At 37.9% G+C, this 14,142-nt stretch overlaps 1 protein-coding gene across 11 annotated transcripts in view; it reads right to left on the bottom strand.

Annotated features, from left to right (window-relative positions):
- The window catches only part of TMCC2 (transmembrane and coiled-coil domain family 2), a 96,676-nt gene that overhangs the window by 55,419 nt on the left and 27,115 nt on the right, over positions 1–14,142 (bottom strand). For 9 of the 11 annotated variants that reach the window (XM_081948560.1, XM_081948564.1, XM_081948565.1 and 6 more), the window contains one exon: positions 6,108–6,614. In XM_081948560.1, the coding sequence (XP_081804686.1) occupies positions 6,108–6,614 (507 nt within the window). Of the gene's footprint in view, positions 1–5,714; positions 5,788–6,107; positions 6,615–14,142 lie in introns of those variants that run through there. The other 2 variants (XM_081948561.1, XM_081948562.1) reach the window with 1 other exon arrangement.

Raw genomic sequence — 14,142 nt, 5'->3', positions numbered from 1 at the left:
CCTAACAGAAATCAGATGAAAAAGAAAAACCAAGTTGAGGGCTGTCAGCTTTCTAAGAGCATCTTCAAGGAGTCTTCTTCACTGATTTCATGCAAATCATGATCAGCTTAGTTGAAATAACAGAACCTAGTAGGAGACCACAATACAAGCCATGGGGCTTAGCAGTCATCAAATAATGTTTAAACTGGGTTTTGGAATGTTGATTCAGGTTTGTTTGTTTGTTTGTTTGTTTAAGCCCAAATTTCCAGATCATTGGCGGAGGAGAGTTGAATATTGAGTTGAATCCTAAAGTGTTGAGTTCTGGTTTCACAAGGCTTGCCCAAGGCACCAAAATGAATTGGGAGAGGTAGGAATGTTAATTTCAGTTGATTACAAAAATAAGGCTTCTTAGCAGGGGTGGCCTTCAAAAATTTCAGCAATGGGTTCTCTGCTCGGTTGCTGGGTGGGCATGGTGGGCCAGCCAGCTCGGCCTCCTGCACCACCGGGGGAAGGCATTTTCACATTCCCCAGGCTCCGGAGGCTTTCCTTCAACCTCTGGGAGGGCAAACTGCCTCCTCTGGGTTACTGAGGCCTTCTGGGAGACCCGTTTTCCCCTCTCCTGGAGCCTCTGGGAGGGCCCTACACTTACCTCACATCCAAAATGGGGCGCATGGAGATTCCTGGGAGGGACATGGTGGGGGGGCAGTGGGGGGGGCATCATGGGCGGGGCCAGCCAGGGGTGGGATTTGGACGTTCTCTGAACCAACCATAACATTAGCTACAGGTTCTCCCGAACCTGGGCAAACCCATAGCAGCCCACCCCTGCTTCTTTGCCTTGTCCCATGGGAGAGTTCAGGTTTATTCAGATACAGTACATTTTATTTAATCATCAAAAAGTTTCTACAGGCAGTCCTCATTTACCAATCGCAATTCAGACCAGTAATTCCATCATCAAGTGACATGATTTTAAAGTGAAATGTTATGTGACGGTGGATTTATGACATCAATTCATCAGTATTGGCTGCAACTGTTAAATGAATCACTATGGATTGTTAAGCCCAATGTCACATGACTATGAATTGAAACTTCCTGCCAACTTGGTTGATAACAGCATTTCTGTCACTGGAATGTGGTCTGTCATTAGAAACATCACTAGAAATTTGTATTGCAGTGTTTCTACAACCTCAGGAACTTTAAGATGTGTGGACTACAAATTCTCAGAATTCCTTTACTAGCATGCCATCCCCATGCGTCATGCTAGGGAATTCTAGGAGTCGAAGTCCATGCATCTAAAATGTGCTGAAAAACACTAGTCTATTGCTATAGTCCTAGACTTACAACACAACATTTTCATTGCTAACAAGGCAAATGAATCATACCCCATTTTACATCCTTTTGGCCACGGTTAAGTAAATCACTGCAGTTTTTTTAAGGAATCATGCAGTCTTTAAATGAATCTGGCTTCCTCAATTATCTCTGCTTGTCAGAATCTCCCTAGGAAGGTTGTAAGTGACAATCCCAGGATCCTGGCATGCTGCAACCATTGTAAATACTTACCAGTTGCCAAGCACCCGAAGTTTGATTGTATGGCTATGGGGATGGCTGTGACGATCGTAAGTGTGAAAACTGATCATAAGTCACTTTTTTCAGTGCCTTTGTAACTTTGGTCACTAAACAAATGGTTGTTAGGTAGAGGACTACTCGTATACCAAATGATGAGTGAAATAAGAGAAGAGAATGCAAATGCTATTGTTTCTATTATGGCATCAATCCACACAAGGATCAAACGATCACATTTCATTCTTTCATTACATGCAGAAAGAAATTTATTTCAGTTACTTAAGGAACAATTTCAGCCAGTCGTGAGCCATCTGTGTCTCTCCTCTGATACCTTGCCTTTTGAATGTATAAATCAGGTCGACTGGAGGTTGCTGTCCTGTTGAATGGTATCAATAGGGAACAGGAGCCTGTCACCTGAGACTCTTTCTTGCCTTTCAAGCAAGAAAAGCTCTGTTATGGCATCCACCAAGCAGAGCAGTGAGACCGAATGTCACTTGTCCAATGCACCAAAATTGGGAACCGAACCGAACTGTAAAGCTCATTTATGCTTAATTTTCAGATCTTAGTAAGCAGTCACTGTTCTGGATATAATTTGTACAAAAATTATACATGATGACTAATACCATTTTTTTTAAAAAAAATCAATTTTAATCTATTATTAAACTAGTATAAGGTAAGTGGTCATGTTCCTACAATTATCTGCCCAACCCTTTACTTGCCAGAATAACAGAGATGGAAGTGGACTGCCAAGGAAACCCTCCATAATGAACAGTCCCCTGCATACTAAAGCAAAGGACATAAAAAGTAACATGCTGAGTCCAGTACTAGCTCCTCTGTGAATGAGTGGAATTATAGCCCTACAACGAACATGGGGAAAGGAAGATGGTTTTGAATGGTTTACTGGAAAAAAATGTCCTCATGGAATCCTTGATTTCTGTTCCACACCTCACTGAGCAAATATTAGGCTGGATTGATTGATTGATTTTATTTAATTTGTCAAACATGTACAAGATAACAGATAAAAGTATAAACATGAACGAAGGAAATGGGTACGAATAAATGGGGACAATAGGACAGGGACAGTAGGCATGCCGGTGTGCTTATGCATGCCCCCTATAAACCTCTTAGGAAAGGGGTGAGGTCCACACTAGACAGTTTAAGGTTAAAGTTACGGGCGTTTGAGGATGTAACAACAGAGTAGGGTAGAGCATTCCAGGCATTGATTACTCTGTTGCTGAAGTCATATTTTCTGCAATTGAGTTTGGAGCAGTTTACCTTTAGTTTGTATCTATTGTTTGCCCGTGTATTATTACCATTGAAGCTGAAGTAGTCATTGACAGGTAGGATGTTGTAGTAGACAACTTTGTGTCCTAAGCTTAGGTCAGACCTTTGTCAGCGTAGTTCTAGATTGTCCAAGCCCAAAATTTCAAGCCTGGTGGCATAAGGGATTCTATTGTGAGCAGAGGAGAGGAGTACTCTTCTCGTGAAATGCCTCTGGACTCGCTCAATTGTATTAATGTCCGATATACACTGTAGATTCCAGACAGATGAGCTGTATTCGAGAATTGGTCTGGTAAAAGTTTTGTATGCCCTAGTTTGCAGTACAATGTTACCAGAGAAGAAGCAAGAGGGAGATGCCAAAGACGTCATACTGGTTCTTTTCCTCTTACGATATCAGCATAGAATTTATGGCTGACAAATTATGACAAGGAATTGCTGGGATACTGTTGGGTACAAGAATGCTTCAAAAAAAAATAAAAAAGGAGAGAGATAATTGTATTGTGCCTTTCCTTCTCTGCTAAGCACTTGGTTACCCCCCTTGGAAAATAATCAACTAAAGTTGCAAGGCTTGTTTATCAGCATCTCTCCTCCTTAGGAAATAAGCGAGATGATGACGTCTTTCTGATATCAGATTCACTCTAGGTGGAGTTCTGTAGTTTTCCAGTTCTATCACATCATCTCTCTTTCCACAGAGAATCAACACACCCCAAAATTGGGCATCAAGACTTCCTAGTTCCATTCCTGACATTCTCTGACAAGTGGAAGAGAGAATAACCCCTCCACTATCTGAGATCCATAATTTTGTAAGCATGAACAATTATGTTTCAATCAAAAAGAAAACAATTATAGTACTGCACTGAAATAGACACACTGGAGATAGTGGTTTGTCCAGATTTTGTCCTTAGCCACATTATTTATTGCCTGTCTTTCACTAGCAGCAAGCCAAGAAACCTTTTTAAAAATGAAAGAATACGACTGGATTTTGTAAAATCATCAGAAGAAGGTAAAATGGATGGATGAATGTAAATAGACATTTTCCTGTCAAAGAGAAACTGGCTGAGCTGAGTGAAGGGAATCAAATAGAAAATTAGTCTGGAATTCCTATGTGGACATAAGAGGGTAAAGTCCTTGAGTGCCATTTAAGCTTGTCTAGTCTGTCTTAGGTGCAAACTATCAAACAGCTAATTGAACTTTTTGCATGGGGATCTGTTTGTTTATGGCTGACATTATCTTCATTGCAGGCACATGCCCTTGTAATACTCCCTTTACTGAAAAACATAGCAAAATATTTTGCCTTAGCTACCCTGGGCAGGCAGAAGTAGTTTCAATGAGCAAATTGAACAATTTCCCCCTGTGATATTGGCTTATCTTTTTCTGGGTAATTCATTGTAAGACAGACAATGCAACTTGATTGAAATTCACACTCTAATCTTTTCCAAATCCTCTCTGAACTCCCAAGTAGTCCTTGTTTGACAAGGTTGAAATAGCTAAGAACCTAATAATGAATTAAAGATGGATATGCTTATTTCATCAAAATGTGTCTTCTGGAATTACAGGCTTTCTTTGATAGAAGTTTAGTAGAACTATAGTTTCTTACCAAAGTCTGCCTTAATAAGAGCTTATAGTGACTGCTGACTTTTTGCTTTATGGAATATTCCCAAATGGTTCTCAACAATAATATTTTAATGACACTCAACTGTAATAAGAATAGCCAGAGCAAGCTAGGATATCTTATTAGGGAACTTCATTTGCTGAGTAAGGTGAACTTTATGATTGCGTCTTGTGCGGTGTTACGGGTATAGAGAACATGAGGGAAATCATTCTCTGAAGTTGAAATTACTAGCTAATCTACAAGCTTATAAAAATACAAATAAATCCAATGGCATCTCTTGTTCACACAAATTAATATTCATACAACACAGAAAAGCAACCCAAACAAAGAGAAATAGTAGTTTGCAGAGAGCACTAAGAACTCAACAGTATAACCTGAACTACACATTTTCATAAGTAGCACTTTACCTAGGTCAGGGGTGTCCAAACTTGGGAACTTTAAGACTTGTGGATTTCAACTCCCAGAATTCCCCAGCCAGCCATGCTGGCTGGGGAATTCTGGGAGTTGAAGTCCACAAGTCTTAAAGTTCCCAAGTTTGGACACCCCTGACCTAGGGTAACAGAAGTACACAAGTAGCCTAGGGCAACAGTTATTTTCAGTTTCTTAGAACTCTTCATCGGACAAGATGGTCAAAATAAGGAAATTTAAAGATGAATCCTTGAGTAGAGTTCAAATTCCTCTTCTAATACAAGCAACTGTAACTATGAATTCAATTTCTAGATGATCTCTGTTAAGTAAGTTGAAATTCTTTAGATTTTCATTCTTGAATTTAATCGGTATTGTATTGAATTTATTCAGTATTCCGTGTTAAAGATACTGCTATAAGAATTATGCCATTAAAAAAGCACTATGTAACATGGTCACTCATAATTGATAATTGACTGAAAATAATGATTTGGAAAGGTCAGAAAATAAAAAAAACTAAATTTCCCCCATCACCAACTGTGTGTTAAGTACAATACCATTTTCTCAGTACAGTACTCAAAACTTCTGATGAAATGAACAGTAATCCCTGAAAATTTGTAGAATAATTCAGTTCTTAAGGTGCACCAAGATACCATTGTATTTTCCTGGGTTGTAACTTCAACTGCTTTTGCTCCACTCCTTTTCTCTGGGTATAGGCATCAAAGTAACCCTTTCCAATTGGGAAATATATGATGAATATAACACAAGTTCACTGTAAAGGCAACTGAATGCAGTTTAGAATGAGAATAATATTTCCTGAATGCATAAATAGTGTAATCATTAAAGCACTTTTAGATGGAAAAATATTTAAGCATACCCTAAATTTTGATTTGTGCAATGAGGATGGGGAGAAAATCTCTACCTCCTGTAGAATGGCCTGCATAATTCACCTGAAACAAGAAACATTTTCAATGTTTTCTTAAACATTGAACAGATATATGATTTCTGCTAAATGCTGTATATTTCTCTTTTTCTTGAAAAAAAGTGAAGTGCTAAATCTCCAGTACCAAATATCTGTGTATATATCTATGCCATACACTTAATAGGTATATGTATACTCTTAACATTACTTACTTCCTGCGAAGTTGGATTCTGGGGCCCAGTTTTCCTACCAATGACAAATCCAGCAGTGATATATAACTGAGCAATATAAAAACAGTGTCTCCCATTTTTTCTAAGCTTTACCAAAGCATTGACCATTTCATCTTACCTTGTCAGTGAGGCATTCAGACTCTTCTGTCAGAAGGTAAACATTCCCGCTTTCAGCCATATGGACGGTAGTGTCTGTAGTAGATGAAGATCTTGGCCGGCCTTGATGTTGATGCAGGATTGCTGTCAGGCTGCTATCCTGGGGGGCCCTGCGCACAAGGTGTGGGCTGCTTTTCTGTGGTTCTACAGAGCCACTCTTGGCTCGGCGACTGCCACTATGCAAACTGGTTCCTCTCTTGATGGAAGGACGGGAGCGAATCTGCTGTAACACTCTGTTGAAGGCAGTGGGTCGAGCTGGGAGATCATGGAGAGACACAGCATAAGAGACACGATGCATCTCAGGAGAGCGTTCTTTTTCATCAGGGGAGTCGTGATCAGACATGCCATGGTGTTGCTGGGATGACTCCTGGGAATTCTGATGCTCCCGTTCCCGGGACCGCCTACGACTATGGAAAAGATGTTTGAGCCCATGACCAAACATAGAACCTTCAGACAGCTGTTGTATCTTCTGTTCAAGGAAAGAAGACAAAATATTGGAAAGATAGTTATGGAAGAAGCTACATAAAATCTGTTGCAAAACACAGGTGAAATATGAAAATATGAAAAACCCTACCCTGCTCATGCCACCCCAAATCACAATTTTACAATTGTCTGTTGTCACTGACTGGTGTCATTCTTTTGAAGTCCAGATTTCATCCATATGAAGTGCACATCATAACGAAGAAGCCTGGACACTATGCTTCCTCATTACATTAGTAAATTCCTGTGTTGCCCTATCTTCAATATATCAAACAGTAGATTGTTCCCCCTTTGAAAGGTAGCCAATGTCAGCTGCTATGGATGGCTATGGAAAAAACCATGGAGAAGGAATCCAGAGGCCAGTAGGAAAACGCCAAGTGCCGAAAAAATATGTATTAAATCTAGAGAGATGCAAAAGCATTCCAAAAGACTAACTCCTCATCTGACTCCCTCAGATATCAGAGGGAAGGAAAGAAGATGTGGACAGACTTGCAAGAATAAGTTATATAAATAAAGTTTAGTTCTATTTTTGTATGCAGTCTGTTTCCTAGTATGGTTCATCTTGAAGGGGTGACATCAGCAATAGTCAGAAACTTGTGATGAAGAAGTAGGAGCAGAGAGTAAAGAGGCAGGCCGTGATGGAGACAGGAAAGATGCATTACCAAGGAAACAGTCAGATAAAGTGGCGCGAGCCTATATCAAGAAAGAGTTTTACAAAAATTCTCAGAGAACTCCCCTCCCTCCATCATATTAGAAAAAAGGAAAAAAGAGGGGAACCACATTTGGATTTGTAAGATTCTATTACTATAACTATTCTAATAATTGTCATGTTAGGACCACACAGTTTCTTGCAAGGCTGATAGTAGCAAAACTCTAGGAGGATGAAAATGAATGCTTAGGGGTAAAGGGCAAGAAGACATAAAATAATATGATTAGAAGAGCTGCAATTGAGTACTCTTTGGCATCATAGGGATATATTGTTATAATATAACTTACTACCTACTCACCATGCTATTTTGTTTTGGGATAAGCAAGGTTATGTAAAGCATAGAAAAGAAATAAAGAGCCGAAGGAATTAGATATAAGAAGAAAAGAAAATATAGCAAAATGTAGTTTATATGCCATTACCATTCACTATTCTTCTCCATTCCTAACCTTGCAATCACCTTGCTTCCCCTAGATTTATATATTGATATTGTCATTTGTTCTTTCACATTGGTATATTGTTCCTTCTAAAGATACATTTCTTATGTGATGGCAAACTTACTAAATCATGAAAGTCATTCATCATTGCTATGTGTCATTTGAAACATGGTATTTAAGGAATATCCTATGGATATTTTGAATATCAAAGCAGTTCACAGAATCCACAATCCAAAGTCTAACTTGTGTGACAACAATAATGTGAACACCTTTGATTTGCCTTGTTAATCTTAACAATATTTCCAAATGAAATATTTATTTTTGCCTTTCTTGGGTAAAGGAAAAGGTTCCCCTCACATATATGTGCTAGTCATGCCTGATTCTAGGGGGCAGTTCTAATTTCCATTTCAAAGCCAAAGAGCCAAAGCCAAAGCCAAACCCTGTCCGAAGATGTCTCCGTGGTCATGTAGCATGACTAAATGTCAAAGGAGCACGGAACGCTGTTACCTTCCCACCAAAGATGGTTCCTATTTTTCTACTTGCATTTTTACATGCTTTCGAACTGCTAGGTTGGCAGAAGCTGGGACAAGTAATGGAAACTCGTTCCGTTACACAGCGCTAGGATTCAAACTGCCGAACTGCTGACCTTTCTGATCGACAAGCTCAGTGTCTTAGCCACTGAGCCACCATGTCCCTTGCCTTTCTTAGTATGATTTAATTAAAAAGCAGCTCCGAAAGCTTGATCAGTTTGCTACATATACAGTGTTAACTCTACTTCTGTCTCTTTACTGCTCTCCATCGGCACCAGCTATTGCCAAAGCCACAATTTGAAAAGCCTAAGGGAGAAGTTACTCTAAGGAAGAGCAACGTGCTCTGAAGGCTCTGTTGCTTTTGCCAAACCACAAGGCCAGCTAAGGTTACAGATATTGGAAGGTAAGCCTAATAAAGATACATCGTATAAATAAAAAGACCAAAAGGAAAGAAAAGTTCCCATGGTATTCATAAACGAAGGCCAATGAGATTATAGATATAAGCTGTTCCAAGTAAATCTGCCTTTTGCCATTGACCGAGGGTAATTTTATTAACAGCAATGATGCTATTGCTTTATGATAAAAATAAGCAATAAGCGTTCAGGAAAAGATGCAAATCGTGGGACACAAATCACTTATTTCTCCTATTTTCTTCTTGTACAGAATCTTCACTGCAGAGGAAGCAAGAAAAGGCTAATAATGGGTCAAGTCAAGTGCCATATACAAAAACAGTGATCATGTTACTGCACAAGACATTAATCAACAGAGGATAATGGAATGCTATAAAATTCCATTAAAAGCGTAGCTATTGTTTCCTTAAGGGACATAATGTCTCAGTGGCTAAGATGCTGAGCTTGTCAATCAGAAAGTCTGGCAGTTCGTCGATTCAAATTGCAGCGCTGCGTAACAGAGTGAGCTCCTGTTACTTGTCCCAGCTTCTGCCAACCTAGCAGTTCAAAAGCATGTAAAAATGCAAGTAGAAAAATAGGAACCATCTTTGGTGGGAAGGCAACAGCGTTCCGTGCACCTTCAGCATTTAGTCATGCCAGCTACATGACCACAGAGATATCTTTGGACAGTGCTGGCTCTTTGGTTTTGAAACGGAGATGAGCACAGCTCCCTAGAGTTAGGAACGACTAGCACATATGTGCGAGGGGAACTTTTATCTTTATTGTGTTCGTATTAAAGTTTTGAAACTTTTTAGAACTCCCTGCATCTTTCTAAAGTTCTTCTCAAGTTTTTGAGTTTTTCAAATTAATAATTCATTCTATAATGGATGTAAAGAGATCCTGACATATGGTTGTGAACATATGGCATGTGCGCATATATTTCTGGATTGGAACAGTAATCCACAAAATGTGAAATGACAAATAGATCAGACTGTTTCCAATTCTGTCCCACCCTACAAAGTGAAACATAAGTGGGATAAATAGCTCTTCCTGCATCAGACTAGTAATATGTGGCAACATCACCACATATACAATATGGATTATGGATGATTCTCTGTTATAGTATTCTCAACCCTGTCATGAATTATTGAATAATTCTTTTTGTCAACTAGTCTCATGTCATTATAAACACACTGGTATTTCATCCCTTTTGCTAGTTAAGTTAGTAGTAAAAGATTCACCGAGGATAGACCTTTTTACATTAGTATTTATAGACAGAATATAGGTTTTAGAATTCCAGAATTTAATATTAACTATCCTTTCACAAAGTATCTGAGGCTAAGATGTATGAAAAACAGAATCCAGTATTTTGAACAAGATATAATTTGTCATCCATATCCTACAGATTGTTATCTTAGAAAATTATTTTTGAAAGAGGGGGAAATCTCCCTACTGAATTGTTGCTTTGGACATCACAATTTAAAGTTTATTCTATTTATAGTGTTTCTATGGAAACAGTGTACATAAGATAAAAAAGAACTACAAAACCTACAGATTTCTCCCATCACGATACAAGATGGATTTAGATTCTTCATCTGCCTTTAAAAAGACTCATGGGAACCAAAATGAACAGTTCCCACATTTTAAAAATAACTAAAATAAAATATTAAAAAGAGAAAGTTGGTGACAGAAGAGGAAGAACAAGTTATTTTGACAGCAACATACAAAGACTAACTTAATCTCATTTTTCCATTAAAAGGGGGTGGGGTGGGAGCGGATTGGGGAGTGACAAATGACAACTAAATTGCAAAACAAATAAATGACAGCTGAAATTTTTGTTTTGTACATTATTCAGGAAGACACACAACACAGAAAGAAAACAAGTGGTCACACCAAGTAACAGCCTCCAGCCTTGTGTTGGAACTACAACTCCCAGAACTTCCAGGACTCTGCTGGGTATTGTAGTCCCAACACATCTGCAAGATACCAGCAAACAGCAACTTACTTACTTGTAAGTAAGTCAGGACTTACTTACAAGGTTACATATAGTTGACAGAGAAGCAACTGTTTTTGAAAAATATATTACTTCTGGATAATTCACTCCCACAGAATTTGACTACAGACACCATGGGTTTATTCACAATACGAATACTGAAGTTTAGCAGTAATGTTTCTTGTTGAATTGTACCAGAATATTAAGCAGAATATTACTTATTAAATGGTCAGTTGGAAACAAAACCAACCTGATCTCTATTTTTTTGATAGAATGATCACATTAGTCAGCAATAGGAAATTAGCAGATGTAGTGTACCTTGATTTCAACAAAGCATCTGACAAACTTTCACAGCAATTCTATTAGAGAAGATGGCAAAATGAGGCTTGGACTAGACTACTATTAGAAAAATACAAAGATGGTTAAATACCTATGCCAAAGAGTATATGAAGCTGGAGGGAAGTATAGTTGAATTGCAATTGGGTTCCATGATTGTCCAATGTAAGTATAAATAAATACAATGTTATGGGAACACAAAAATGCAATGCTGATGCCAGAATGGCATAAATACTGCAGATGGAAGAATCCTAATCATATCCAAAATGAGGAAAATAATAGGTTTTTTTTCTTTAACAATGTAAGTATTTTTATCACACTAATTTTATTGCACTAATTTTTGGTGTTTTGTTCTCTCTTTTTTTTGGCCATTTTTTAAAAGCAATAAAAATAAACAAACCCTTCTTCCCTCCATTGCTATGGACTTCACAGGAGATATTGAAATAGACTGTATGATCACTTTTTACAGGTGAATTAGTGATGAATTCCTGCACTGGATGTTGAACTCCATTCAACAACCACAAGTGGGACCATGGGTTGTTAAGAGAAATGGTTGCTAAGTGAAACCATGACTGTGCTTATGATCTTCCTTCTGCTTTCCTTTGCTTTGTAGACCTACAAAGGTTATAAAAGTGAGGATTACTGTAATTATAAAGACATTTTTTCATCATCAGTCATTAAACAAGGACTACCTGTACTTGATGTCCAAGTCCTTTCCAAACCTTTCATTTTCTGATTCTACAATCCTCAAACCTTAAATTTTACGACAGATCTGCCAAATGTTTCTCTTCTGAAAAATTAATGGTAAAAATCTTATTCAAAAACAGCTGCACTGACCTGCCAACCTTAGCAGAGTGACTCAACAACTCCTTTCAAGCTGAAAGGGGGGGAAAAAACCAAGCAAACCTGATTCATTTCCCTTAAAATACAAAAATGCAAAGGAACAATATATACTGAGAATAGAGACAGAATCCTATTATTTTTCCTCATTTTGGATATGATTGGATATGATATACTATTTATGCCATTCTGGCAGCAGTGTTGAATTTCTGTGCTACCATAACACTGTATTTCTTGAACAACTAAGATGATAATTATTCCATTTCAGCAAACTGCTGGTCAAACTGCAGAATTCAATGTTATAATTTTTAAGTTTTGAGTTTCAAGAGTTTTTGGGGCAGGCTAGTACCCCAGTAACAAGACCATTGTCTTGTCCTAACTCACATAGCCTCAATTCAGATCTTTCTGGGTACATTTCACAGGCAGCCCTATGGGTATATCTATTTTTCAATTCCTCTACTCAGTTTTATGACACCCTGCCAAGCTTCTCTGGAATCAAGCAAGCTGTTATTCCCTGACCCCTGCCACCAATATAGATGCTACATGCTCACTTGTAATCACCACAGCTTTCACTGAAATTTATATCAGGAAAACTCACATGTTGAAGGCTAAGTGGCTTCCTCCCCATACTGACACTTCACACTTTTTCCAAAATGACTAAGCAAATATTTATACCGAATACTGAAAATGCTGGGATACTAGAAGTTTTTTCTCTCTCTCCTTTCTGTATGAGGAAGAAGGAAGAGATTTCTGTTACCCCATTAGCTACAGACATTCAGGAGAGGAACACTAAATGATGTATTAAATTTGTATTTAGCGGAAGCAGTATGCTCCATCCCATATTTGGGTAGACCAGGTTGTCCTTATATAAAAAAAAACACTTAAATGATGGTTTAGCACATTCCTGTTTATTGGCTAAAGGAAGCATTAATTAACTCTTGATGTTATCTGCAGTTTTCAGAATTTTCACAGAACTCCAATTCACCAGGAGCAAAAACTTCAAAGGAAGTTTTTTGGAAGGAAAAAAATATATGTGAACCTGCCCTAAATATTTTGCATATACAGTTGATTCAAATAAATATAATAAATATGGTATTAGTAGCTTAATATCACTCAAGAGTTTTGTTGAAAAGAACTTCCATGGAGTAATGTTTTCTAGATATGCATTCATATTTGGTTTTGGGTGGATTTTCTGTTAAAACAATATTTCAGTTCTAGAACAAGCTATAAAAGGTCACATCCCTCCCAGGAACTGAAGGAATTATAAATATGTTTTAATGCATTTCCATAGCTGGTCCTGGGGATTTCAGGAATTGTGGATGGGTGGTAGCGCTGCCATACTCTTGGCACATTTCCTTGCATTCTTCACTCATTCCTCCCAAGAATAATTCCCACAATGAAGCAGTAGTGCAGGATTTGGGGAGACGGCTGCCATATATACGTACTGTATGTATAAATTACATTTCTCTTTGGAATTGGAACTTTTCCTTGAATATACTCACCAAATAAATACTATTTTCATTCATTATTGATTCTTTGAATGGTCCAGTCACTTTTCTTTAGTCTGTCATCCATTTATGCATGCCATATGATATAATAACCTTGCCCTAGAATCATTTTAATTCATAACATTGTACAATTTTTCCTAAAATGCATCTGTGATTACTCTGTTATTACTATCCCTGGAGCATATCATGAAACTATCACTCATCTATTAATTTATATCATCTAGATGATACCAATTTAGCCTTTTTATTCAGAATTAATCCATTCCCATATATGAATTCAACACTCGAATTCGAAATCTCACATCACTTTAATTCGTCCTTTTTCTGTCTCCTAGATTCACAAACAAAACACACACCTATTTTTACTTTTTTCCCATTCTTTCATATGTGTTCTTTCCCATTTTATTCTCTTACTTTCCAAGTTGCAAACTTTAAACAATTATGGTCTTTAAAAAGACTTTTCTACATAATGGATGGGCCAGTTTGGAGACAAAAACAAAGGCCTCCTTTGGATTTCAAAACAACCCAGGAATGCAACATTATTTAATGTACCAATTTAAAGTATTTACACTTGGCTTCTCTTATTCAATCTCAAGTGGTTCAACAAAAAGCTGTTGCAGGGCCATTTACCGTTTTTCTATCCAATCCTTGTCCATCATGCTCACTGAGGTAATCTGAGGAGAATTCCATTGTGGGACTGAATCTTCTCTGCACTACTATTTTCTCTGTGGTTTGGTTTGGTTTGGTTTTATTGGACTTATATGCCACCCTTCTCCCA

The sequence above is a fragment of the Natrix helvetica genome (genome assembly GCF_964273705.1).
Source record: "Natrix helvetica genome assembly, chromosome: 3".
NCBI classification, from domain to species: domain Eukaryota; kingdom Metazoa; phylum Chordata; class Lepidosauria; order Squamata; family Natricidae; genus Natrix; species Natrix helvetica.
Note: the sequence above shows the minus strand (reverse complement) of the source record. Positions and strands in the feature narration are given on the sequence as shown.